The sequence below is a fragment of the Carassius gibelio genome, chromosome A11 (genome assembly GCF_023724105.1).
Source record: "Carassius gibelio isolate Cgi1373 ecotype wild population from Czech Republic chromosome A11, carGib1.2-hapl.c, whole genome shotgun sequence".
Classification (NCBI taxonomy): domain Eukaryota; kingdom Metazoa; phylum Chordata; class Actinopteri; order Cypriniformes; family Cyprinidae; genus Carassius; species Carassius gibelio.
This window is the reverse complement of record NC_068381.1, coordinates 5,428,642-5,448,828: the sequence shown is the minus strand read 5'-3', so window position 1 is coordinate 5,448,828 and position 20,187 is coordinate 5,428,642. Positions and strand designations below refer to the sequence as shown.

Below are 20,187 nucleotides of genomic sequence, written 5' to 3'. Positions count from 1 at the left end.
ATTCAGTTCAGCAACACATGACGTTACACATTTAAAGTAAACGAGAAGTGTTAATGCAGTCACCCTGTGTGACTGCACCATAACTGCTAGAAAGCTTTAATATTATCTGTCAGTTCAGCACATTAAGTCAGAGTAACAGCTGACCTGGAAGGACTTGATGAAGGTCCAGAGGAGGGTTCGAATGCCCTCCCCCCTGCTCAGTAGCTTGACCAATCGCATCACTCGGAAAAGACGGAAGAAGGTGATTGAAATGCGAGCGCTGTCTTCAGTGTTCTGTGGGAGTGGAGTCAGCATTAGTGAACCAATCAGGAGAAAGATAAAACACAGGGCATCTGGCTGTATCAAGGCAGTCTGACCAGCAGAGAGACGCACAATATCATTCCAAAGCACATGATGAGCTGGTTCTTTTCCAGCCAGAATTCAGATTTTACAAACTATATATATATATAATATATAGGCTGGTTTGACTGACCCAGAAACACAACCAGACACCCTGTGTTTCTTACATATCATACAGAGAAAAGGAAGGGGGCAGAGGGGTTCATGCTGGGTAAAAATAAAAACTAAACAAAATTCAAACAAACCTTGCCATACTTGACTGCACGCATCAGCACAAGCATGGCACTCTTGACCCAGAGTTACTTCATGCCAACTTACAGTGGGCCCCCAAACCTCACGGGTGAAAGGTCAGTTTGAGGTCACGACCTTACCTGACCCGAGCCGACCTAATCTGACCTGACTTCAGGGGCCCCTTAACCATGCAGCAGTGTCAGCGCTACAAACGTGAGGGGCCGACGACCCCACACACACACGCACACATACACACTCACACAGTTTGTCACGTTTGGGTGACACTCCCCTAATGGACAAAATAGTCAAATGATATGAAACCAAAGCAAAATCTTGACAAACAGAGCAAACGAAGAAAAAGCAAACATAAATATAAAGCCAAAACTCAACAAATCGAAGTCAGGGTGGGTTAAGATGAAAGGAAACGATGTTTAATCAAGATTTCAGAACTCAAACGGAAACCTGAAAAGGAATGCAGACTGTAAAACTGGGCTGAAAGCCCAAGAGGGGCAGAATTTCTTACCCCCGTCTCATCCACCTGAGGTGCCTCTGTGGGCTTTAAAATCAAAGACCTGAATTAATCACTCACACATATGGTTTGCACAGCCACTTACGCTTTAAAACGCATTCACGACATTCACAGGCACTCAAAAATGTCACAAACTCGACAAGAACATTTCTAACCAGAACAGCAAACCTTCTCAAACAACCTCAAGATTAGACAATCTTCCGTTCAAAACTGCTTATAAGGACTGATAAATGACCAGTGGCCAGAGACAAACAGGACTAGATTCACATAAGGGGCTTATATAACATGTGACCTTATTTCTATCTCGTGGATTACATAAGAAGCTGCAGACAGCATCCGACGTACAGCACTACACACACACATACACACACACACACACACACACACACACACACATACAAACAGGACAGTGAGGGACTTGTGCACACTTATGCAACGATTACAACTTTGTAAACAAGAGCGTATCCAAAAAAACACTACGTAACAGCAAAAGAAACAAGTATAACAAACCCACAATGCCACATTATGAAATTTACATTCCTCTACATTCAGGGTCTACAGTACATTGACAAACGGTGACATCTGCATTATAAATAGATGAACGCTATAATGCTGTACGATTAAATAGAATTATTTACAATACAGAATATTTAGTGAATTAATCATAACAGTTAACTAGCAACCAATAGCGCACAGTGAAAACATATCTGGTTTTGTAATAATTCTAGTAATTTATGCACAGAATATGCTTCTGAAGTGTCCTGTCATAATCATTTTTTTAGATAAATGTCCACTAATGTCCACTACTGATGTTTTGTATTTTTGCTCAATTGAACAGCTTTAAATTTAGTATTGTTGTTGCAAAGATGAACATGTTTTCACATGCACACAAAATAAACCGGCAACACATCTGGTTCTGAGAACAGATCACTTCTTCACACCCTGAAAGATCAAAAAAACACATTCATCAACACTAAAACACTCACACAGTGGGCAGAAAATTCAGCATGTAATCAGAAAAAAAGATGCATCCTTTATCTGTGCAGAAAGACTCCAGACAGATATGGCTTCAGTCGCACAGCCTTCCATCCCTCATCTTTAAACTATTTGCATTTGCATGAGAAGCAGAAATGATAAGATGCAGTTTCTGGCTGTAGCATTTATGGTGCATGCGTTTAGTTAGGTGGTCAGGCACATGTGCACACGCTTACACACAGACAATGTCTTTCTCGAACGCGCTCTCGCCATAACAGCAACACAAGACTTGAAGGAGCTCAGTATACCAGCAGCACCCCAGCATCTCCATGCATGTGCCCTGCAAAAGAGACACCACCCGAGGGCGCTCTCACAGTCCAATGCAAGAGAGAAAGAGAGAAAGAAAGAACTCGGAGAAGGAAGGCAAAAACTAAGTCATGATGGCAGACAGATAAAAGAAGGAAGGGAAAAGGAAGGAGGGATTGACAGAAGGAATGCAAATGGGAAAGAAGGAATGTAGAAAGGAAAGAAAAATTAAAGGAGGAAGCGATGAAGGAGAGCATGAATCAAAATAAAAGCATCAGAGAAAGGAAGTAGGAAATGAAATAAAGGAAAGAAAAAGGAGGGAATGCAAGGAAAGGTGAGAGAAAGAAAGTAGGACGGAACAAATCAAGGAAGGAGATAAAAGAAGAAGAAAAAGAAGTATAAAACATAAGGTATGAAAAAGAATGGAAGGGTGGCACAAAAGAGGAATGAAGAGGAAGGAATGAAGGAAGGAGATAAAGAAAAATAAAATAAAGAAGAATAAAGGAAAAACTAAGGAAGGATGCAAGGAAGGAAGGAAAGCGGAAAGGAATGAGTGAACAAAGGAAAAAAGGAAGAAAAGTTGAAAGGAAGAGAGGAAAGCAGTGAGCTGTAAGCAGTAATGGAGGTCATGCAGCCTGTCTGACGTCTACACACCTGCTCTACTCAAGCTCTCTCCTCTGAGGAAGACAGAACAGAGAGACAGACAGTCACTCAGCAGACACACACACGACACAAACATGTGGAAAGATCAACTGCATCTTGTAACACTGAACAGCTGTTGTTAATGTGATGTCATAATGAGCCTGTGCTGCCCTTCTTTACATCTGATCGGAGAACAGAACTCAACAGCAGCTTCTGTGAGCATGAACACAGCACAACAAACACAATTACATTTAAACACACCGACCAAGTCCTCTTCTCCAGCACTGGAAAATGATGATATACCGTATTTTCCGGACTATAAGTCGCACGTTTTTTCATAGTTTGGCTGGTCCTGCGACTTATAGTCGGGTGCGCCGCCAGAGGGCGCTCTATGCTGCTCAGTGCTCCTGTAGTCTACACTGAAGACATAGAGCGCCCTCTCGCGGCTGTAGATGGTAATGTTTTCTCTCGGTTCTTGGTTCTAAATAAATGCGACTTATAATCCAGTGCGATTTATATATGTTTTTTTCCTCATCATGGCGAATTTCGGACTGATGCGATAGTCAGGTGCGACTTATAGTCCGAAAAATACGGTATATGCTTAAGCTAAATCAGATTTTGGATTCCACTTCAAGAAAAAGGTCAAATTTATCTATAGTTACTAATCAGAAAAGTACATTTTACATCTATCTATCTATCTATCTATCTATCTATCTATCTATCTATCAATCTATCTATCTATCTATCTATCTATCTATCTATCTATCTATCTATCTATCTATCTATCTATCTATCTATCTATGTGTGTAAAATGCAACACTGCATAAGATGATTTAATAACTTTTTTTCTTGCAATACTTTCACAAAAAAATGTCTCATTTCTGAGTGATTAAATTTTCATTTTTTGAGGTTGGACTTCACTGATGATGATGATGATTTTAAAATATTTTTTTATTACACCTGTTAAATTACTTCATAATAATAATAATATATAACTTGTTTTTTAATGCTCACACACAATTCAGTTTGGAGTCAGAGCCAGTGAGAATACATTCAGGGCTGAATCAGGTTCAGGTGTGATTCAGACTTCAATTTGATTCACTAATTCAAAGCTTTGAACTCTTATTTAAGAAAAACTGATTCCCTTAATCCACTGACAACTTGGGTGGTCACTGTTGAGCTCTATTCACGTGATTCTAGCTGTGTTCTTCTTCCTTTTCTGTGAACATCTTCGTATGCTAGAATGCTACTGCTTTGTCTGCCAGTGATTGGACGCTCAGCTTTGATATTTTGATTACTCATTATTTAAATCAGCTCTGAGCTCCAGGGCCATTCTGTCTGGAGGTGAACAGGAGGTGCTGAAAGAGAGGAAGTTTAAACTTCAAACGCTTGAGCACTAACCGGAGGAGAATGGAGTGGGTGGCCGAGCGCCATCTGCAGAAAAGAAGCTAATGTTAGCAGCTACATATCCCAGCATGCAACAGGGGATGGGCAAACCAGTCACTCCAACCACTGCAAGATTGGGTGAAAGTCACACATACCCCTGAGTGGGGAGTGATGAGTATAGATATGAGCATCATAGATCCGTCAGCAAAACACATCTGTGTAGAAACGTGCTGTCTTTGATCTATTGCTTCATATCTATAATTGCAGAAATGAACAAGCATGAAAGCCACTAAAACAATTAGTGATAAAATGAGTTTCACAAGGCTTTTATATGATGGAATGATTATTCGAAAAAAAGAGGAACAAATTCTAGGGATAGTTCACCCAAAAATGAAGATTATGTCATTTTCAACCACCCTCATGTTGCTTCAAGCCTGATTGTTTTGAAGAATTTCCTAGCTATTCTTTGCAATATCATGAAATGACATCCAGAAGGACTAAAAAGCACCATAAATGTGTCCTAAAAGTGGTCAATATGACTTCTTAACCATACATTAACTGTGTATAATGAACAGTGAATTTGAAGCTGTTATTCACTGAAAATCTTGAATTGTTGGATTCATGTGAATTGAGTTTTTTCAATGAATCCAGTTCATAAAACCTGATTCATTCACAATTCACAAAACTCACTGATCTCATTCATAGATCTAGTTAAGAGGTGAATAATCAACTCCATTTAAATATGTTCCTCATCCAAAGCAGATGACATCTCATGATATTTTTATTTTATGTTATTTTTATGGAGCTTTTCCATTTATTTTCTGATCATTGTAATTGTATGGAAAAAGAAGGATCAATACATTATGAAAAATTTCAGAAGAAAGAAGGAAATACAAGTTTACGACAACATAATCATGAGTAAATTATGACAATTTTCATTTTTGGGTGACTATCTCTTTAAAGTTCTTGTAAAACAGAATTTAGTCTGATAAACTTGACAGAAGACCTTGTGAAACGTCTCGATGGTTTCATCACCACTGAAAAGCACAAAGACAGCAGCAAACGAAAAAACAGAGGGAAACACAGACAAAAAAGAAACAAAGACACATACAGAGACAACACACAGTCACTGTCTAATTCTCTCTCACACACACAAACATCCACAAACTCCCACTAACACATATCACATGTCCACATTCAAACAGTACAAGGACACCAGAGACTCCACAAACACAAATACAACACATCTAATGAAAATGGCCACAACACAACACCTATAGGGACATATACAATACACACATATATACATTTATATATGGACGCTGGGACATGAGAGACACCAGAAAAATAGCACTGTAGCTCAGACAGCAGAGTGACAGCCATGTAAAAACTAATATACTGTACATGTGTGTGCGTTCCCTATCTTATATGTCTGAAACTGGACAGTATTTGTGAGATACAGGATTTTAAGTAGCACCACCCAAGAGACATCACACACTGAAACTCAACCATTGCTCTTAAAAGAACACCATCACTTCCCAGCACCACCTTCTTCATGTCCAACATTAAAACATTTCCAAACACTAAAACTACACAACTCCTTGCTCACATTTTAAAATAAAAGAATAAAATAAAATAAAGAATTTATATAAATATATTATTTACATACATAATTGATATTATATAATACACTAATCATTATTAGCATTATTATTATTATGAATGATTACATTATTATTACATTATTATTATAAAATGAAAACATTACAACAAATTATTAGACTTAAATTAAAATAGCCAATGGTGCCTTGGCAACTAATCGAAAGAAAAAAAAATAATAAAGTTGAAGTATTAAAATGATGTTGTTGGTGAATATGTTAGTGTGATGCCAAAAAGTGGTGGTCCGTTCCTTTAACAAGTCATCAACCTTCCTGCCCAAAAACTAATCATTCATGCTGATTTGGCTTGTAATCAGTAAAGCCACGGCGGTGAGAGCTTTACTTCATTACACAAAATCAGCAAGGCACAAATATGTTCTTTTTTTCTCAACTGATCTTGATGACAACCCTTAAACCAGCACAAAACTGTCAAACTTTTGATGAGGACATTTTTGTCCCCTCAGCACTTGATGAAGCAGAACACAAGCAAACAGGAGAATACATCTTTCCATACTTGCCTCTAAAAGTTTCTATGGAGACAGAACGGAAGAACAAGCGTTAGACAAACCAGCTGATGGACTTCAGCAGTTCTCACTGCATTTACACACATTTGAACAAGAGACCACCGATTGATGGTTACCACAAATAAACAACAAGAAGTAGGAGATTTTTTGTCATTTTCTCAATAGCAGAGTCCTCGGGGTTCACAAGATGTCATCTTATTTCAGATAAGCAGAGGAAACAGAAAGTGTGACTGTTAATGTTATTAAGGTAGTTGTAAGACCTCAGTTCACATCACAAATGACTCAAGACAACATCTAGAGAAACCTTGCAAAAAAACATCAGTGCTATTACAGGGAATTAAACTGACTGGGAAAATATTGTCAACGCTGTTAGGCTTTTGCATTTTTCCTGTTTGTCATATTTCTGGTATATGCAGTAATATTAATACTTTATATTGCAAATATAATTTTGAAATTACATCAATTTGTGCCAGTAAGATTTTAGGGCGCATTATATTGATCAAAAGTGACAGTTAAGACATTTATGATGTTACAAAAGATTTATATTTCAAATAAATGTTGCTCTCATGAACTTTGTTACTGATCAAAGAATCTTGAAAAAAATTGTATCATGGTTTCCACAAAAAAAAAAAAAAAAAAAAAAACTTAATAATAAGAGCAGAAAATTAGTAATCTGCTGATAATTCAGCTTTACCATGATAGGAATAAATTACATTTAAAAATATATATTTTTTTAAACATAATTTCTTATAGTCCCCAAATATATACAACTATAAATTATAAATACACACAGAAACATTAAATATAAAAATAGATGAATATTATTTGTGTAAAAAGTAAAATGTGTGTTCTGAAGCAAAACAAGTTTGAGAATCACTGATTTAAAGCATTAAGGGTTACTACTAGTGGTCGACTAATATATCGCCAAGGCCGATATATCGACCGATATTTTTCAAATATCGGCATTGGGTGATACGTTTTTCTGCTTGGCCGATGTGTTCGAGGCAGAACTTCTTCTTGTTCGCTGTCGTCACAGAGTTCTGTCTAATAATCACATACAATCATAAACATTTAATTTCACAAACCTTGCAAACGTAATCGAATCCAGCTGTGAGATCTTGTGAAGTGTGTATTTTTTATTCAGCATGATCACGTGTTCTCTGTGTGACGGTCAGTCCGTGTGAATTGAATGCGTTAAATTTCAAACTTTTAAATTATGCTACACTTTATGCATTTGCCCACTATCATATTCATGCCATTTTTACTGTGTGCTGTATGTAAAATGAGTGTTAACCTTGCTTAATTAAAAAAATTATTCCCAATGCACACAAACTTCCCAGAATACTGAGTGCCCTGTTGGTTAAAGGGTTTACTTCCTTTATAATTATAATTTAATTAAATATTAATTTATTTGTGAAAAATACTTAATTGTAATAATTATGTTTATTTTACACATTTATATTTACAGCCTATTTATATCGGCTATTGGCTCCCCTGCTTTCCGAGATATCGGCATCGGCTCTCAAAAAACCAATATCGGTCGACCACTAGTTGCTCCATTCATTCTAGTTAAGCTGTATTCTTGTGGATATAATCTGTGTAGGGCACCAGACATGCTTTTCTTGCAAGGCTTCTAAACTTAGAAAGGTGAATGTGTACTTACGTTGACTTCTGTGATAGCAATATCTACGACGCTACCGACAACAATTAAGGCATCAAACGTGTTCCATGCGTCAGTGAAATAATGCTGTTAATAAAAGACACACCACACACAAGGAGGAGGGGGATAGAAATGGATGGAGGAAGAATGAGGTTGGAAAAAAGAGGGTTTGAAGAACACACAGAAAGAAATACAGATATTAGATCTCAGCAGTCAAAGAAACAAGCTGTCAGTTGAAAAGGAGCTCATCCTGAGCTGAAACTCAGTCTGTCTGAAGGAAAGGGCTGAGGTTTGTGAGCGGATATAAGAGGGGACAGGGCCTACAACTGTGCTGTACTTACATCAATCTCACTCAGCACTATGTCTACAATGCTGCCGATCACAACCAAAGCATCAAAGACGTTCCAGGCGTCCCCAAAATACCCCTGAGAAATGCAAAGGGGCGGACAGCCAGGAAATATATGTGATGATTAGCAATTAGTTGCTGTACATAACTGATTATGCAGAAATCAATTAAAAAAAGTTTTTTTTTAAGCTTCCCAGCTAACAAAATTATGTTATGAAATTGTTATTTCTGTATATTCTCAGAACATGTTTTGAAATGTTTTGAAAACCCTTTTATTTTATTTTTTTTGTTATCTAAACCACGGTCAACTAAAACAACAAGTTTTTCTTTTTTTTTTAACGAAATTATATATATTATATAGACAATAACATAAATTACATAAAAGCACAAAATTAAAACTTTAATTTAAAAAATTACATTTAAAAATAACAATATAAAGAATTAATTATGAAAATATTAAAAAACTACTATAGTATCAAAAGACAAAAAAAAATCTGATTTTAAAGTTAGTGAAAACAATTAGGGAATGTTAAATTATGATTTTGCAAATATGATGAAAAGAAGCAGTAAGAAATACTGTTTAAAAAAAACATTTACTTAAACTGTTTTAGTAACATTTTTGTTCTGATAATGTTTTTATATTGAACAAACTTTCTCGACCATTAACTGGAAAAACATTTGTCTATAACTTTGCCAGATCACTAGCCTGTTATTTCTGAGAATATTCCCTGTTAGCTGGGTTATTTATTAATGTATCACTCTGCACACAAACTAAAGTATTACTATTAAATATAAAAAGTTTACTATATTACACAATGACAAATTCATGCATGTCTTCTACTGTCGTCCGTTTAAAAACTGAATGTGTTTAAGAAACGCTGTTAGTCACGCCACACAGAAAAGCTGAAAGCGACAGCACTGCAAATCACACTGAGCTGCTTACTAGCATTCTGTCCTTCTTCGCAACACAAATCTGCATGTGTAAAAGTGGACAGTGGGGCAGAGGGAAGTTAGCATGACAAACCTTGGATGATATCAGTGATATACTGAGGAGGGAAGTATATTTATACTGCACTGGGATGAAATTCTGTGATTATATGTGACAGTGTGTATCTATGTGTTTCAATTTCTTACCCGGGGTTTGAAGGCAATCAGTTTGAGCACCATCTCCACAGTGAAGACGGCGGTGAAGACCATATTCAAGATGTCCATAACATAATTGAACATCTCGGACTGACCGTAATGCTGGACAGAGAAATGCATGCTATTAAATTCTACACATTTTATGAAATGGCAATTTATTGGACAAAAATGACAATACAGTAATCTCTGTAGACCAGTTTTGTTTTTAAATAGAAATATTTAGAACTAATAAGATAGAATCTAAAATGGAAAAAAAGGTATTTAAAAATACCAACAAATACTGTAGTATATAAATAATGTTTGATGTGTATAATTAAATATATAAATTATATCACTGTATGTTAAATTTGTTAATATATACTGTAGATATGTAGTTAATAATTATAATATACAAAAAATGTTTTATATAAAAAAAACAAATACATATTTTATATCTCAATGCTAACAAACAGAAAAAAAATATATATATTGATAGGGACTGCAATGAGGTAATTCATTTGAAGTGTGCAGGTAAATAATAATACAAGGCCCTTAATATACACATTTATATCTTATTAAATATCTTATTAAACACTGTTACACAATGAGCATATGAAGTGGGTTTGTATATTTAAATCCAAAGAATTATTATTTCAACACTGAAGTAAGAATACTGATCTAAGAATAAAGAAAGCTACCTGAACAGCGAGACAGATGGTGTTGAGTAAGATCAGGACGAACATGATGTACTCGAAGCCGGTGGAGTTCACCACGTACCAGAACTTATACTGATACGGGTTCTTTGGGATGTACCTCCTGAGAGGACGCGCTTTTAACGCGTACTCCACACACTGACGCTGAGGAACACACAGATGAAACGATGCTTTTCATTCTGTCAGTTAACATACATTATCATATAGTGTCATGGATTCTACCGTAAATGTTTTATTAAGTCAACACATGTGCATAATCTTTTATAATGTAGAAATTAACAGAATACACTACAAAAAGAACATGCAGAAACTCAATGGCTGGCTCTGTAATAAAAGTCAACTAACATTCACAGCTGACGTTAGCAGACTGCTGAGCTAACAACATGAAGTTACAACAAGTGCAAAAAAACTGTCCCACAGATACTCGCTGAATAATTTATTCACCATTGCTCAGTTTTGAATAAAATAATTACATTTGATAAACCCTCTTGGATTAACATTTTGAATCATTGCAATTAGTGTCTTTATTTTTAACAAAAAATTAAACTATGATTATTATTTGTTTTTTTTATTATTCTTTTTAAAATAATGCTGAAGTAAAATAAAATAAAAACTTGCATGAAAATTACAAATGATGAACTGGTAATTAAATGAAATAAATAAGTTTATGTTTCAAAAAATAAAAAATAAATTAAAGCTAAAATTAAATATTAATTGAATAAAAATTCAAAAAAGAAATGTTGAAATATAAACTGAGTTTAAGTACTGTACTTAAAAGACTAAAAAATAAAACTGAAATAATAAATTAAAGCTTTAAAAAAGAAATACAAATAAAAAAAGCACATATTACTAAAACCTTATTTAATTCCAAATGAAAACTAAAAATATAAAAAGTACAATTCAAAATCTTAATTTAAATTATTAATAAATAATATAATAGTACATACCAAAATATTATGTGAAAGAAATGTGATCCTGGACCACAAAACCAGTCATATGGGTAAATTTTTTGAAATTGAGGTTTATACATCATCTGAAAGCTGCATAAATAATCTTGCCATTATTGCATGGTTTGTTAGGATCGGACAGTATCTGGTTGAAAATCTGGAATCTGAGGGTCCGAAAAAATCTAAATACTAAGAAAATCACCTTTAAATGTATTCCGACAGAAGTTCTTAGCAATGCATATTACTAATCAAAAATTAAGTTTTGATTTATTTACAGTAAGAAATTTACAAAATATCTTCAGGGAACTTGATCTTTACTTAATATGATTTTTGGCATAAAAGATAAATCAATAATTTTGACCCAAACAATCTTTTTTTTGGCTGTTGTTACAAACACACCCGTGACTTCAGACTGGTTTTGTGCTCCAGAGTCACATATATCCAATGCTGTCTTAGATTTAAAAACAAGGGATCCATATAAGTCAGCATAATTTTGTTGCTAACAGATTATAAAAGGCTTTTGCATCGGGAGTGAGTTTACTATGCCTAAAAATAATGTCTAGATAAGCAACACACTAGGTTTTTTCCATGACAAATCTCATATTTCACACACCCTTATAGTGTCTTCTCTCACCTGGTTCTTGTCCAGCTCACAGTTTTTGTACTCTTTCTCTCCCTGCTCCTGAAAGGTCACAATGACGAAACCCACGAAGATGTTCATCATGAAGAAGGCGATGATGATGATGTAAATGATGAAGAAGATGGAAATCTCCACACGGTAGTTGTAGATCGGACCCATGTTCTCCCGGTTGGAGTCTATGGCCTTGTACAACAACCTAAGGAAAGACAAAATGTAGAAGTAAACTAAAAGAAAGGAGAGCCAAGAAAAGACTACTTCATCACTAACAGTTACAGAACAGCTATATCGTGTCATTCTGTCACAGTGTGTGTGTGTGTGTTAAACTAACAGAACATTTGAAGCAGTGTGGTGTTGTAATTACAGGGACAGCGTGGTGCTGTTGGCATCGAGTTCACAGTGGCACTTACCAACAGCGCCAATACAAACAAAATTCACAATAACACACGTGATCATTTTCCCCTGTGGCTTTGAACCAGGAAACTCAACTGTCTGAGTAAGAGTATTAGCCATTTGACAATATCCAATTACATTGAGCCATTTCTTAAATCACCAATATTACAGATAAATGCTGATTAAACAATACATAAACATTTTTTGCTCCTTTTTAAATCTATGTATAAAGACTAATAAATGTAATACATACAGTATGTAAGGTTTAATATATGTGCTTAGGTTGTATCTATATTATTGTCTATAAAAATCGAATTAAATAAAGGTGCGATTCTATATCTAATCTATAAAAAAAGTTATAAACAAAATAAAACCACATAAAATAAAATACAAATAAAATAAGCATTGTGGTGCATTAAAAAATATAATGTGCTATTCTAAAATAAAATGAAATAAAAAAAATAAAAGAGTGCTATTCTACATCTGATCTACATTAATGATCATTAAGAAAATCAAATAAAGGGTGCATTTTTAAGGTGCATAAGATAAAATAAACAGTGCTGTTCTATATCTGATCATTATTAAGGTGAATTAAAATAATAAAACAATTAAATAAAGTTGCTATTCTATATCTGACTTATATTAAGGTGCACAAAATAAAATAAAATAAAATAACACAATAATAAAAATAAATAAAAAATACAAATAAAGGTTCTATTCTATATCTGATCTCTATTCTGTTGTATTGTTGAATGCTTACGCTGGCCAGCCTTCAAACGTGGACACTGTGAATAGAGCCATCATAGCCATGAGCACGTTATCAAAGTTGTAATCGCTGTTGTGCCAGTGGCGCTTCTGAATGAACGGCTGGTTCACGTCTCCATCCTTATACAGGATATACGTTCCCCTGAGAGAGAGAAAAACATTACTTTTGCCTCTCTAATATCTGTTTCTTTTTGTAAAAGTTACAACAATCATTGAACATATTTTGAGAAAAAGTTCAGTTAGACTCACTTGCACTCTTCTGGGATGGTCTTGGTGTCATCATTACAGCGGTAAAACTTCCCCTGAAGAAAAAGAAGAACAAAACAAAAAACTAAAATGCTGTCAAAGTATCCTTAAAAAATGTTAACTATCCATAAAAAAAAAAAAAAAAACAACTTCCACAAAATATTAAGCAGCACAACTGTTTTCAACATTCATAATAATAAGAAATTATTTTGGTATCACCATATTAGAATGATTTCCGAAGGATCATGTGACACTGAAGACTAATGATGTTGAAAAATCAGCTTTGAATTGTAGAAATAAATTACACTTTGAAATATTTTTTAAATATACGAGAGTTATTTTGAATCAGATTAATATTTCAGAATATTACTGTACTTTTCATCAAATAAATACAGCCCGGGCTGACAACTTATTTCATAAACACTGAGGAAAAAAACATCTAAAATATTTTACCTTGAAGAGCTGTACACCAATGCAGGCAAACATGAACTGTAGCAGCGTGGTGACAATCATGATGTTTCCGATAGTCCTGATAGCCACAAACACACACTGGACCACATGCTGCAGAAAGCAAAGGTTAAAGTTCAGAGGTTGTCAGACAGATGTCAAATTTACAGTTGCTCAAACAGCTGGTCCTGTATGTAAACCTTATTTTCGCCACATAAAAATAAGCATATCCTCATTTCTATTTGCTAAAGACAATTCATAGAAGATCATCAAAAATCAGCATAAAGCAGTGTGCAGAACCTTCAGTCCTTTAGCTCTGTTTATGGCCCTGAGTGGACGCAGCACCCTCAGAACCCTCAGTATCTTCACCACTGAGATGGCCGACGATCTGCAGGAGACACGAACATTCATGTTACCAAAAAACAGATAAAACAGAAGAAGAGAGCCATGATTTAAAGTCCTTATGATGCTGTTGTCTTTGACAGGTTTCTACACTAGCTTAACCAGCAAGACTTCTGTCGCCAACTACTGTAGCTTCATGTTGCCATGATTATACGTTTTGCCTCTGAACAGCAAGATTAATGATTAATAAAAAAAGAGAGAGAGTAAACATCTGAGGAAAAGCTGATACTTAAACGAAGCAATTTAGAACTTCTAATCCACAAAAAAATCGAATTGAAATGTATGGAATTGACTGTAGTGTGGCATTATTTGACCAAAAGGTTTTATAATTATATATCAAAATATCTATATAATAATAAAAAAGTTTAATAAGAAATATTCATATTGTAATACTAAGCTATTCAATAAAAAATAATAAGCTATTCAATAAAAAAAAAACTGATTACTAAATACAAAAATTAAAAAATAAATACTACTATTTCTGAATATTTCACTATGAAAAGAAAATTATTATTATTAGTATAGCTATTATTATTTTAAAATAAAAGTACGGTATTAAAATAAGATTTTATTTTTTTATTTCATTGTAAAATAAAAAACAGTATTTAGGTTATAATTTAACAAATAATTTCCTTTATAGTACTTGTAAAAACTCTACAATTTACACAAATTTTTATGTCTGTTTTTATTGTTATAAAAATCATTACGGATTCAGTTTTTTTGTTGACGACAGTGGATTTATCAGCGCTTCTCATTACAAGTTTGGAAAGACGGAAAGATAAGCGACCCAAACTGAAAGCAGATTCAGAGATAGTGTTTTTGCGGAGCAGTATTTATAGAGAGCAGCTATGAGACATGGGAAACACCGGATCATGAGGTGCTCCAGTGTAGATGTACACAAACGGAAAGCACATGATGCATATATTTATTTAAGTACATTTCATTCGTTGGGATTTACTAATCAGATTATATTGCGTTTCTGGGTTAATATTAACTAACTGCGTAGCCATAAAATACCACAACCACTCACTGAATTCCGAAGGACACCAGCGACACGCCGACCACCAGCAGATCTAGAAGATTAAAGTAGTTTCTGCAGAAGGCCCCCTTGTGGAGGAACGCGCCATACGTGGTCATCTGACAAAACAAGCATAGGTGTTCAAAACTGGCTCCAACGTAACAAAAGACATACAGAAAACAGCAAATCACACCCTCAGTCAGAAAACACACTCTCACACACACTCTTATAGACAGAAACACACTTATGCACTCCTTAATATCACTCTTTTTTAAGGGTGGCGTGCTTGGAGTTGGACTAAAGGCGAGATCCTAGCACTAACTCCGCCAAACCCTCACGGCCTGAGACAACATGAATGTAGTAGTAAGCTCTGTTTCACAATCCACCACTAGGGGCCCGGCAATAAAACATGCTGTTTGTTGCAGAGCTTTGAAGGGGCCGAAATTATGACAGAAGAAATAAGGACAGAGAGAAGGAATACAGGAGGAGTAGATGAAAGAGCAAGAAAAGACAAAAAGAGTCAGAAAGAAAGGGAACCTATCTATTAGGTGATCTGAAATGAGAACTTCCCTTACTGTCACATTCATGTAAGCCGTATGTTTTTTCTTTTTCTTGAGAACATTGCGCCTTGTTCCCTCGGCAAGATTCGGTAAAGAAAAGAGGGGGAAGAAGCTCCTACTGCAACTTCATATTCAGCAGGCAGAGAAAAGACCAGCCAAAACCAAAGCAAGTCGCTCCAAAATCATGAATGCAAAGGAGTCGTTTGCTAAATGTATATGAATACAGATGCAACCATGCACCACGAAGGCAAGCACTGGGTTACGCTAACGTTAGGCTGCTGATCAGAGACCAATTTTGAGTAAATACATAAAACATTTTAGGTAAAAAATCTACAAAATTGTCATAAAATGTTTTTAAGTACTAGCTGCTGGTCCAAGATCAGCACTTATAATAATATCTCCACAAAACAAGAGGCTATGTTCAGAATTTTATATTAGCCTACTATTTACTAAAAACTGCACAGTACACACTGTATACTGCCTGCTTTTCTTTGAAATCATAAAAGTGAAGTCCATGGTCTAAAAGCAACAAAACATTAATTTAATTAGGTCTTTTAAAAATTAATAAATAAGTGAAAATGTTACATGATAAATACATTTCAAATAGTAGCATGCTAATAGTGTTTTCACACTGCATAGTGTGTATTTAAGCTTTATTTTCGGTCTATTTTATATATATATATATATATATATATATATATATATATATATATATATATATATATATATATATATATATATATATATATATATATATATATATATATATATATATAAATGTGTTTCATTTTGGCAATCTGATCATAAATTGCAACTGCAAAACAATTGCAAACATATATAGATTTAATAAATATGAATGAATGATAGTTTGACCTTAATCTAAATTAAAAACAATTTGGTATCGTCCCAAAAAAATTTTTCATTGGTAAAAAAAAAAATCCATGTCAGGAAGAAAATTATAATGCTTTTCTGTTGAAATGGCTAAATTTATTTATTAAGAAGCCTAACTAAAACAAAATAAAATAAAATACAATATTCTGTACATACTACATGAAAAATATAAACTTAAATTTGACTTTAGATTAGAATTGCAGTAATGGCAGACCACTTATAATTTTAACTAATATAATTTTAAGTTATTAAATTATTTTTTTAGTTACTAAAACAGGATTTTTATTTTTTATTAAAGCTAAACATTTGTTCAAACTGCTCAATAATTGCTTTGATCACAGAACCCAACTAAAAATTATGAAATAATTCTTAACTAATTAACTGATGAAATTAACTAATTATTAGACTTAACTAAAAAAAATAAATATTTTTACAGTTATTAAAAAAAAAAAGCTGAGATAAAATAAAACATAAGATTAAAAATGCAGCATTGGAAAGTTGAAAGTAATTTTAGGTTACTAAAACTGAAAGATAAAGTACAGCTAAATAATCAGAAAACATCATTTTGTGTCATACAGATAATCTGTGTACTGTGCACAGTATAAATACTCTAAAGTGCATGAATAGTACAGAATGGCACTGTGGTCTGACTTTCTGAACACAGCCAGAGAGAACTACTGCAGCTTCATTAAATAACTGTGCTGCCCCGTTCTGCGCTGGAGGTCACATCGCACTGATATGCACTCAGTCAAGGGGTTCGAACCATGTTCTAAGCATGGCTGTATTTGCCCCCTCTTTTATGGACTGGATACGAGCCAAACGGTTATGAAGGCATGAGAGAGGCAGCGTTGTTTCCATTTCACAAAGAGTTGCATAGTTTTGTCTTTTTGAAATTGGGTTCTTTCCTCAACAAAAAGCATTTTAGTTTCACAGACACATCCTGTGTGATTTCTCCAGATCGCTTTCCTTCCTTAACCCCAATTTTACCAATCAGGGTTGAGTTCAAGCCCTGGCGTTCTCCCCAAAAGAAAGGTGAAAACCTGACAACTCTTGTGCTTTGATGAAGATGTAATTCTGTGAAATTTCTTTTCTTTTAGTCTTTTAGTAAAAGAGGTGCCATGGTTTAAAAAAAGAGAAAGAAAAGAGATCGATCAAGCCAGGTAGTACTGAAGTAGCAGGTGACACACATGGAGAGAATGCAGCCAGGCCTGTGTGCCGAGAGGTTACCTTCAACACGATCTCAAATGTAAACATACTAGTGAAGACATAATCTGCATAGCCTAGGACCTGGAATAAACCAGACGGTTACAGCGTTACTGAACATACACCACACACAACACCAGCACAGGGCAGGACATTTACCTTTAACACGATCTCTACAGTAAAGATAGCCGTGAAAGCATAGTCAAAGTAACCAAGTATCTGCAAAGAGCAACGTAAATGTTTAACAAAGATTAAAAGTACATTCAGCAATCATCATTTATTACTAGAATACAAATATATTTAGAATTGTAGGTATATGTTATTCTAGGTGTACCAGTGTTTCTGTTACAGAAACACCGAAAAAACATTACGCTTTCAGTGAAGGTAGTTTCCTTAATTTGAAAGAAAAGGGTTAGCAAACACGAAGAGATGAAGGAATGACAGACGCACATAGCAAACTCTACTAATCTCTCTTATTGTCTGTAAATGCTTCGGAAAGTGCATTTGGAAATATTTTTTTTACCAGTCCCTCCAGGATTTTGTGATTTTGTGAAGGCTGAATTTATCGCGAAATCAAGCAAAATCCACAATTGCTGAATTTATCGCAAAAGAAAGCAAACTCTGCAATTATCGCAAAAGATCAACATTTTTCGGAATTGGCACAATTTTTTTTGCAGAATTTGGCCTTAGAATCATCCTGTGACGTCATCGCAATGGGCGATTCATTATGGATTTAAACTACGAGGACAACTTGTGGCAGAAATGGTCTAATGTTTTCGAATGATTTTAAATGCTTCACACAACTTTTCCCAGCACTTCAGTGCTTTAAGTATTACCAAAATTTGAAAGTTATTTTTAATGTGACGATATCTGTTCATCCTTAATAGGATTCCCCCATGTATAAAACTAAAAGTTGTATAATGTAGGAAAGCAAACACTTCTAAAAAAAAAAAAAAAGATATTAAATGACCACTAGTAGATGGCTGCAGAGAAGTACTTATAGGTCATTTCCACTCACTAATATAGCCTATATATTTTTATATTCATTAAATTATATTTAGACATTATGAATGACAGTAATAAAAGTACATTTTATAAATTGTACAGTATATATTTAATACATCTTTAAGGCGTCTGCTAAAGATCTGGGAATCATCTGCTGTGTACTCTGATAAAGGTCTCAGAAGCAGTTTTACATGCATTCTAATAAATGTCCATTTGACATTTGACAGGAAACATCTTAGAGACGTACTGCAGATGAACAAGCACTCTTAAAAATACATCTCGCATATGTAAATGCAGACATTAAATGTCTCTGAGATGTACATGTGTGACTGGGGTGAGTGCTTCAATGTCAGGTGCTGGAGCCACCTTCTGTAGAACTTAATGGCACTAGTGCTGGTGTCCTCAAACGTTAGTCTGGAGACTTACAGTGGTTCTCCAAGTCAGACAAGTCATAACAGTGTTAGAAGAATGTTGTATGTGGTATATTTTCACTGCAAAACAATAAGAAATGCAGCAAATATAATCAATAATTTTGAGAAAAGCCGCAGCAAAATCAGTCATTTTCGTCGCAAAAATCACACAAAAAAAAAAATCATTAAATCCTGGAGGGACTGTTTTATATATTTACAAACACAGGGAAGATTTTAACCAGTAGTATTTTACAATATGAAACAATTAAATATCACTTACCATGTTGTTCTAGTTGAATTAATTGAGTATGAAAATGTTTTGGACATTAATAAGTAATCATAACACAGTGTGTGTGTGTGTGTGCAAATTGTACTTACAATATTCCGGGCAGAGAAGTTTCTGATTGGGTCCTCAGCTGCCAAGGAGGCGGAGCTTAGCATAATGAAGACAAGGATGAGGTTGGTGAAGATGTGGTGGTTTATCAGCTTGTGGCACGCCACACGAATTCTACAGATAAAGAGAGAGAAAGAGAGAGAAACTGAAACACATCTTGAACACTATGTGTGTGTTTTCAGAAGCTTTAAATGTGTATGTGAATTTTATTCATTATAAACATGTGGATTAATCTAAATGCAAAAACACCAATCTGACCCATGCTCAGGTTTATCTTGCATTGTCTAAAATAAAATAAAAATGTTGTGGTGACACATTCCTGGCAACTAAATTAAAAAAACATTTGAAAAACAAATTCACAAAATTTCTGTGACAGGTTCTGTCCAAATATCTAAAATAATTCCTTTATTACAAAAGTCAAAACAATTAAATGAAATA

The 20,187-nt window shown here is 34.4% G+C and overlaps 1 protein-coding gene across 4 annotated transcripts in view; it reads right to left on the bottom strand.

Annotated features, from left to right (window-relative positions):
* LOC128022121 (voltage-dependent L-type calcium channel subunit alpha-1D-like) overlaps nucleotides 1-20,187 on the bottom strand; it is an 83,796-nt gene that overhangs the window by 17,791 nt on the left and 45,818 nt on the right. For 2 of the 4 annotated variants that reach the window (XM_052609385.1, XM_052609387.1), the window contains 13 exons: nucleotides 19,734-19,863; nucleotides 18,100-18,159; nucleotides 15,299-15,405; nucleotides 14,167-14,254; nucleotides 13,873-13,980; nucleotides 13,423-13,475; nucleotides 13,169-13,315; nucleotides 12,013-12,214; nucleotides 10,417-10,575; nucleotides 9,731-9,841; nucleotides 8,254-8,337; nucleotides 1,094-1,126; nucleotides 145-273 (listed from right to left, as the gene is read on the bottom strand). In XM_052609385.1, coding sequence (XP_052465345.1) covers nucleotides 145-273; nucleotides 1,094-1,126; nucleotides 8,254-8,337; nucleotides 9,731-9,841; nucleotides 10,417-10,575; nucleotides 12,013-12,214; nucleotides 13,169-13,315; nucleotides 13,423-13,475; nucleotides 13,873-13,980; nucleotides 14,167-14,254; nucleotides 15,299-15,405; nucleotides 18,100-18,159; nucleotides 19,734-19,863 — 1,411 coding nt within the window. The remainder of the gene's footprint in view (nucleotides 1-144; nucleotides 274-1,093; nucleotides 1,127-8,253; nucleotides 8,338-9,730; nucleotides 9,842-10,416; nucleotides 10,576-12,012; nucleotides 12,215-13,168; nucleotides 13,316-13,422; nucleotides 13,476-13,872; nucleotides 13,981-14,166; nucleotides 14,255-15,298; nucleotides 15,406-18,099; nucleotides 18,160-19,733; nucleotides 19,864-20,187) is intronic. The other 2 variants (XM_052609386.1, XM_052609389.1) reach the window with 2 other exon arrangements.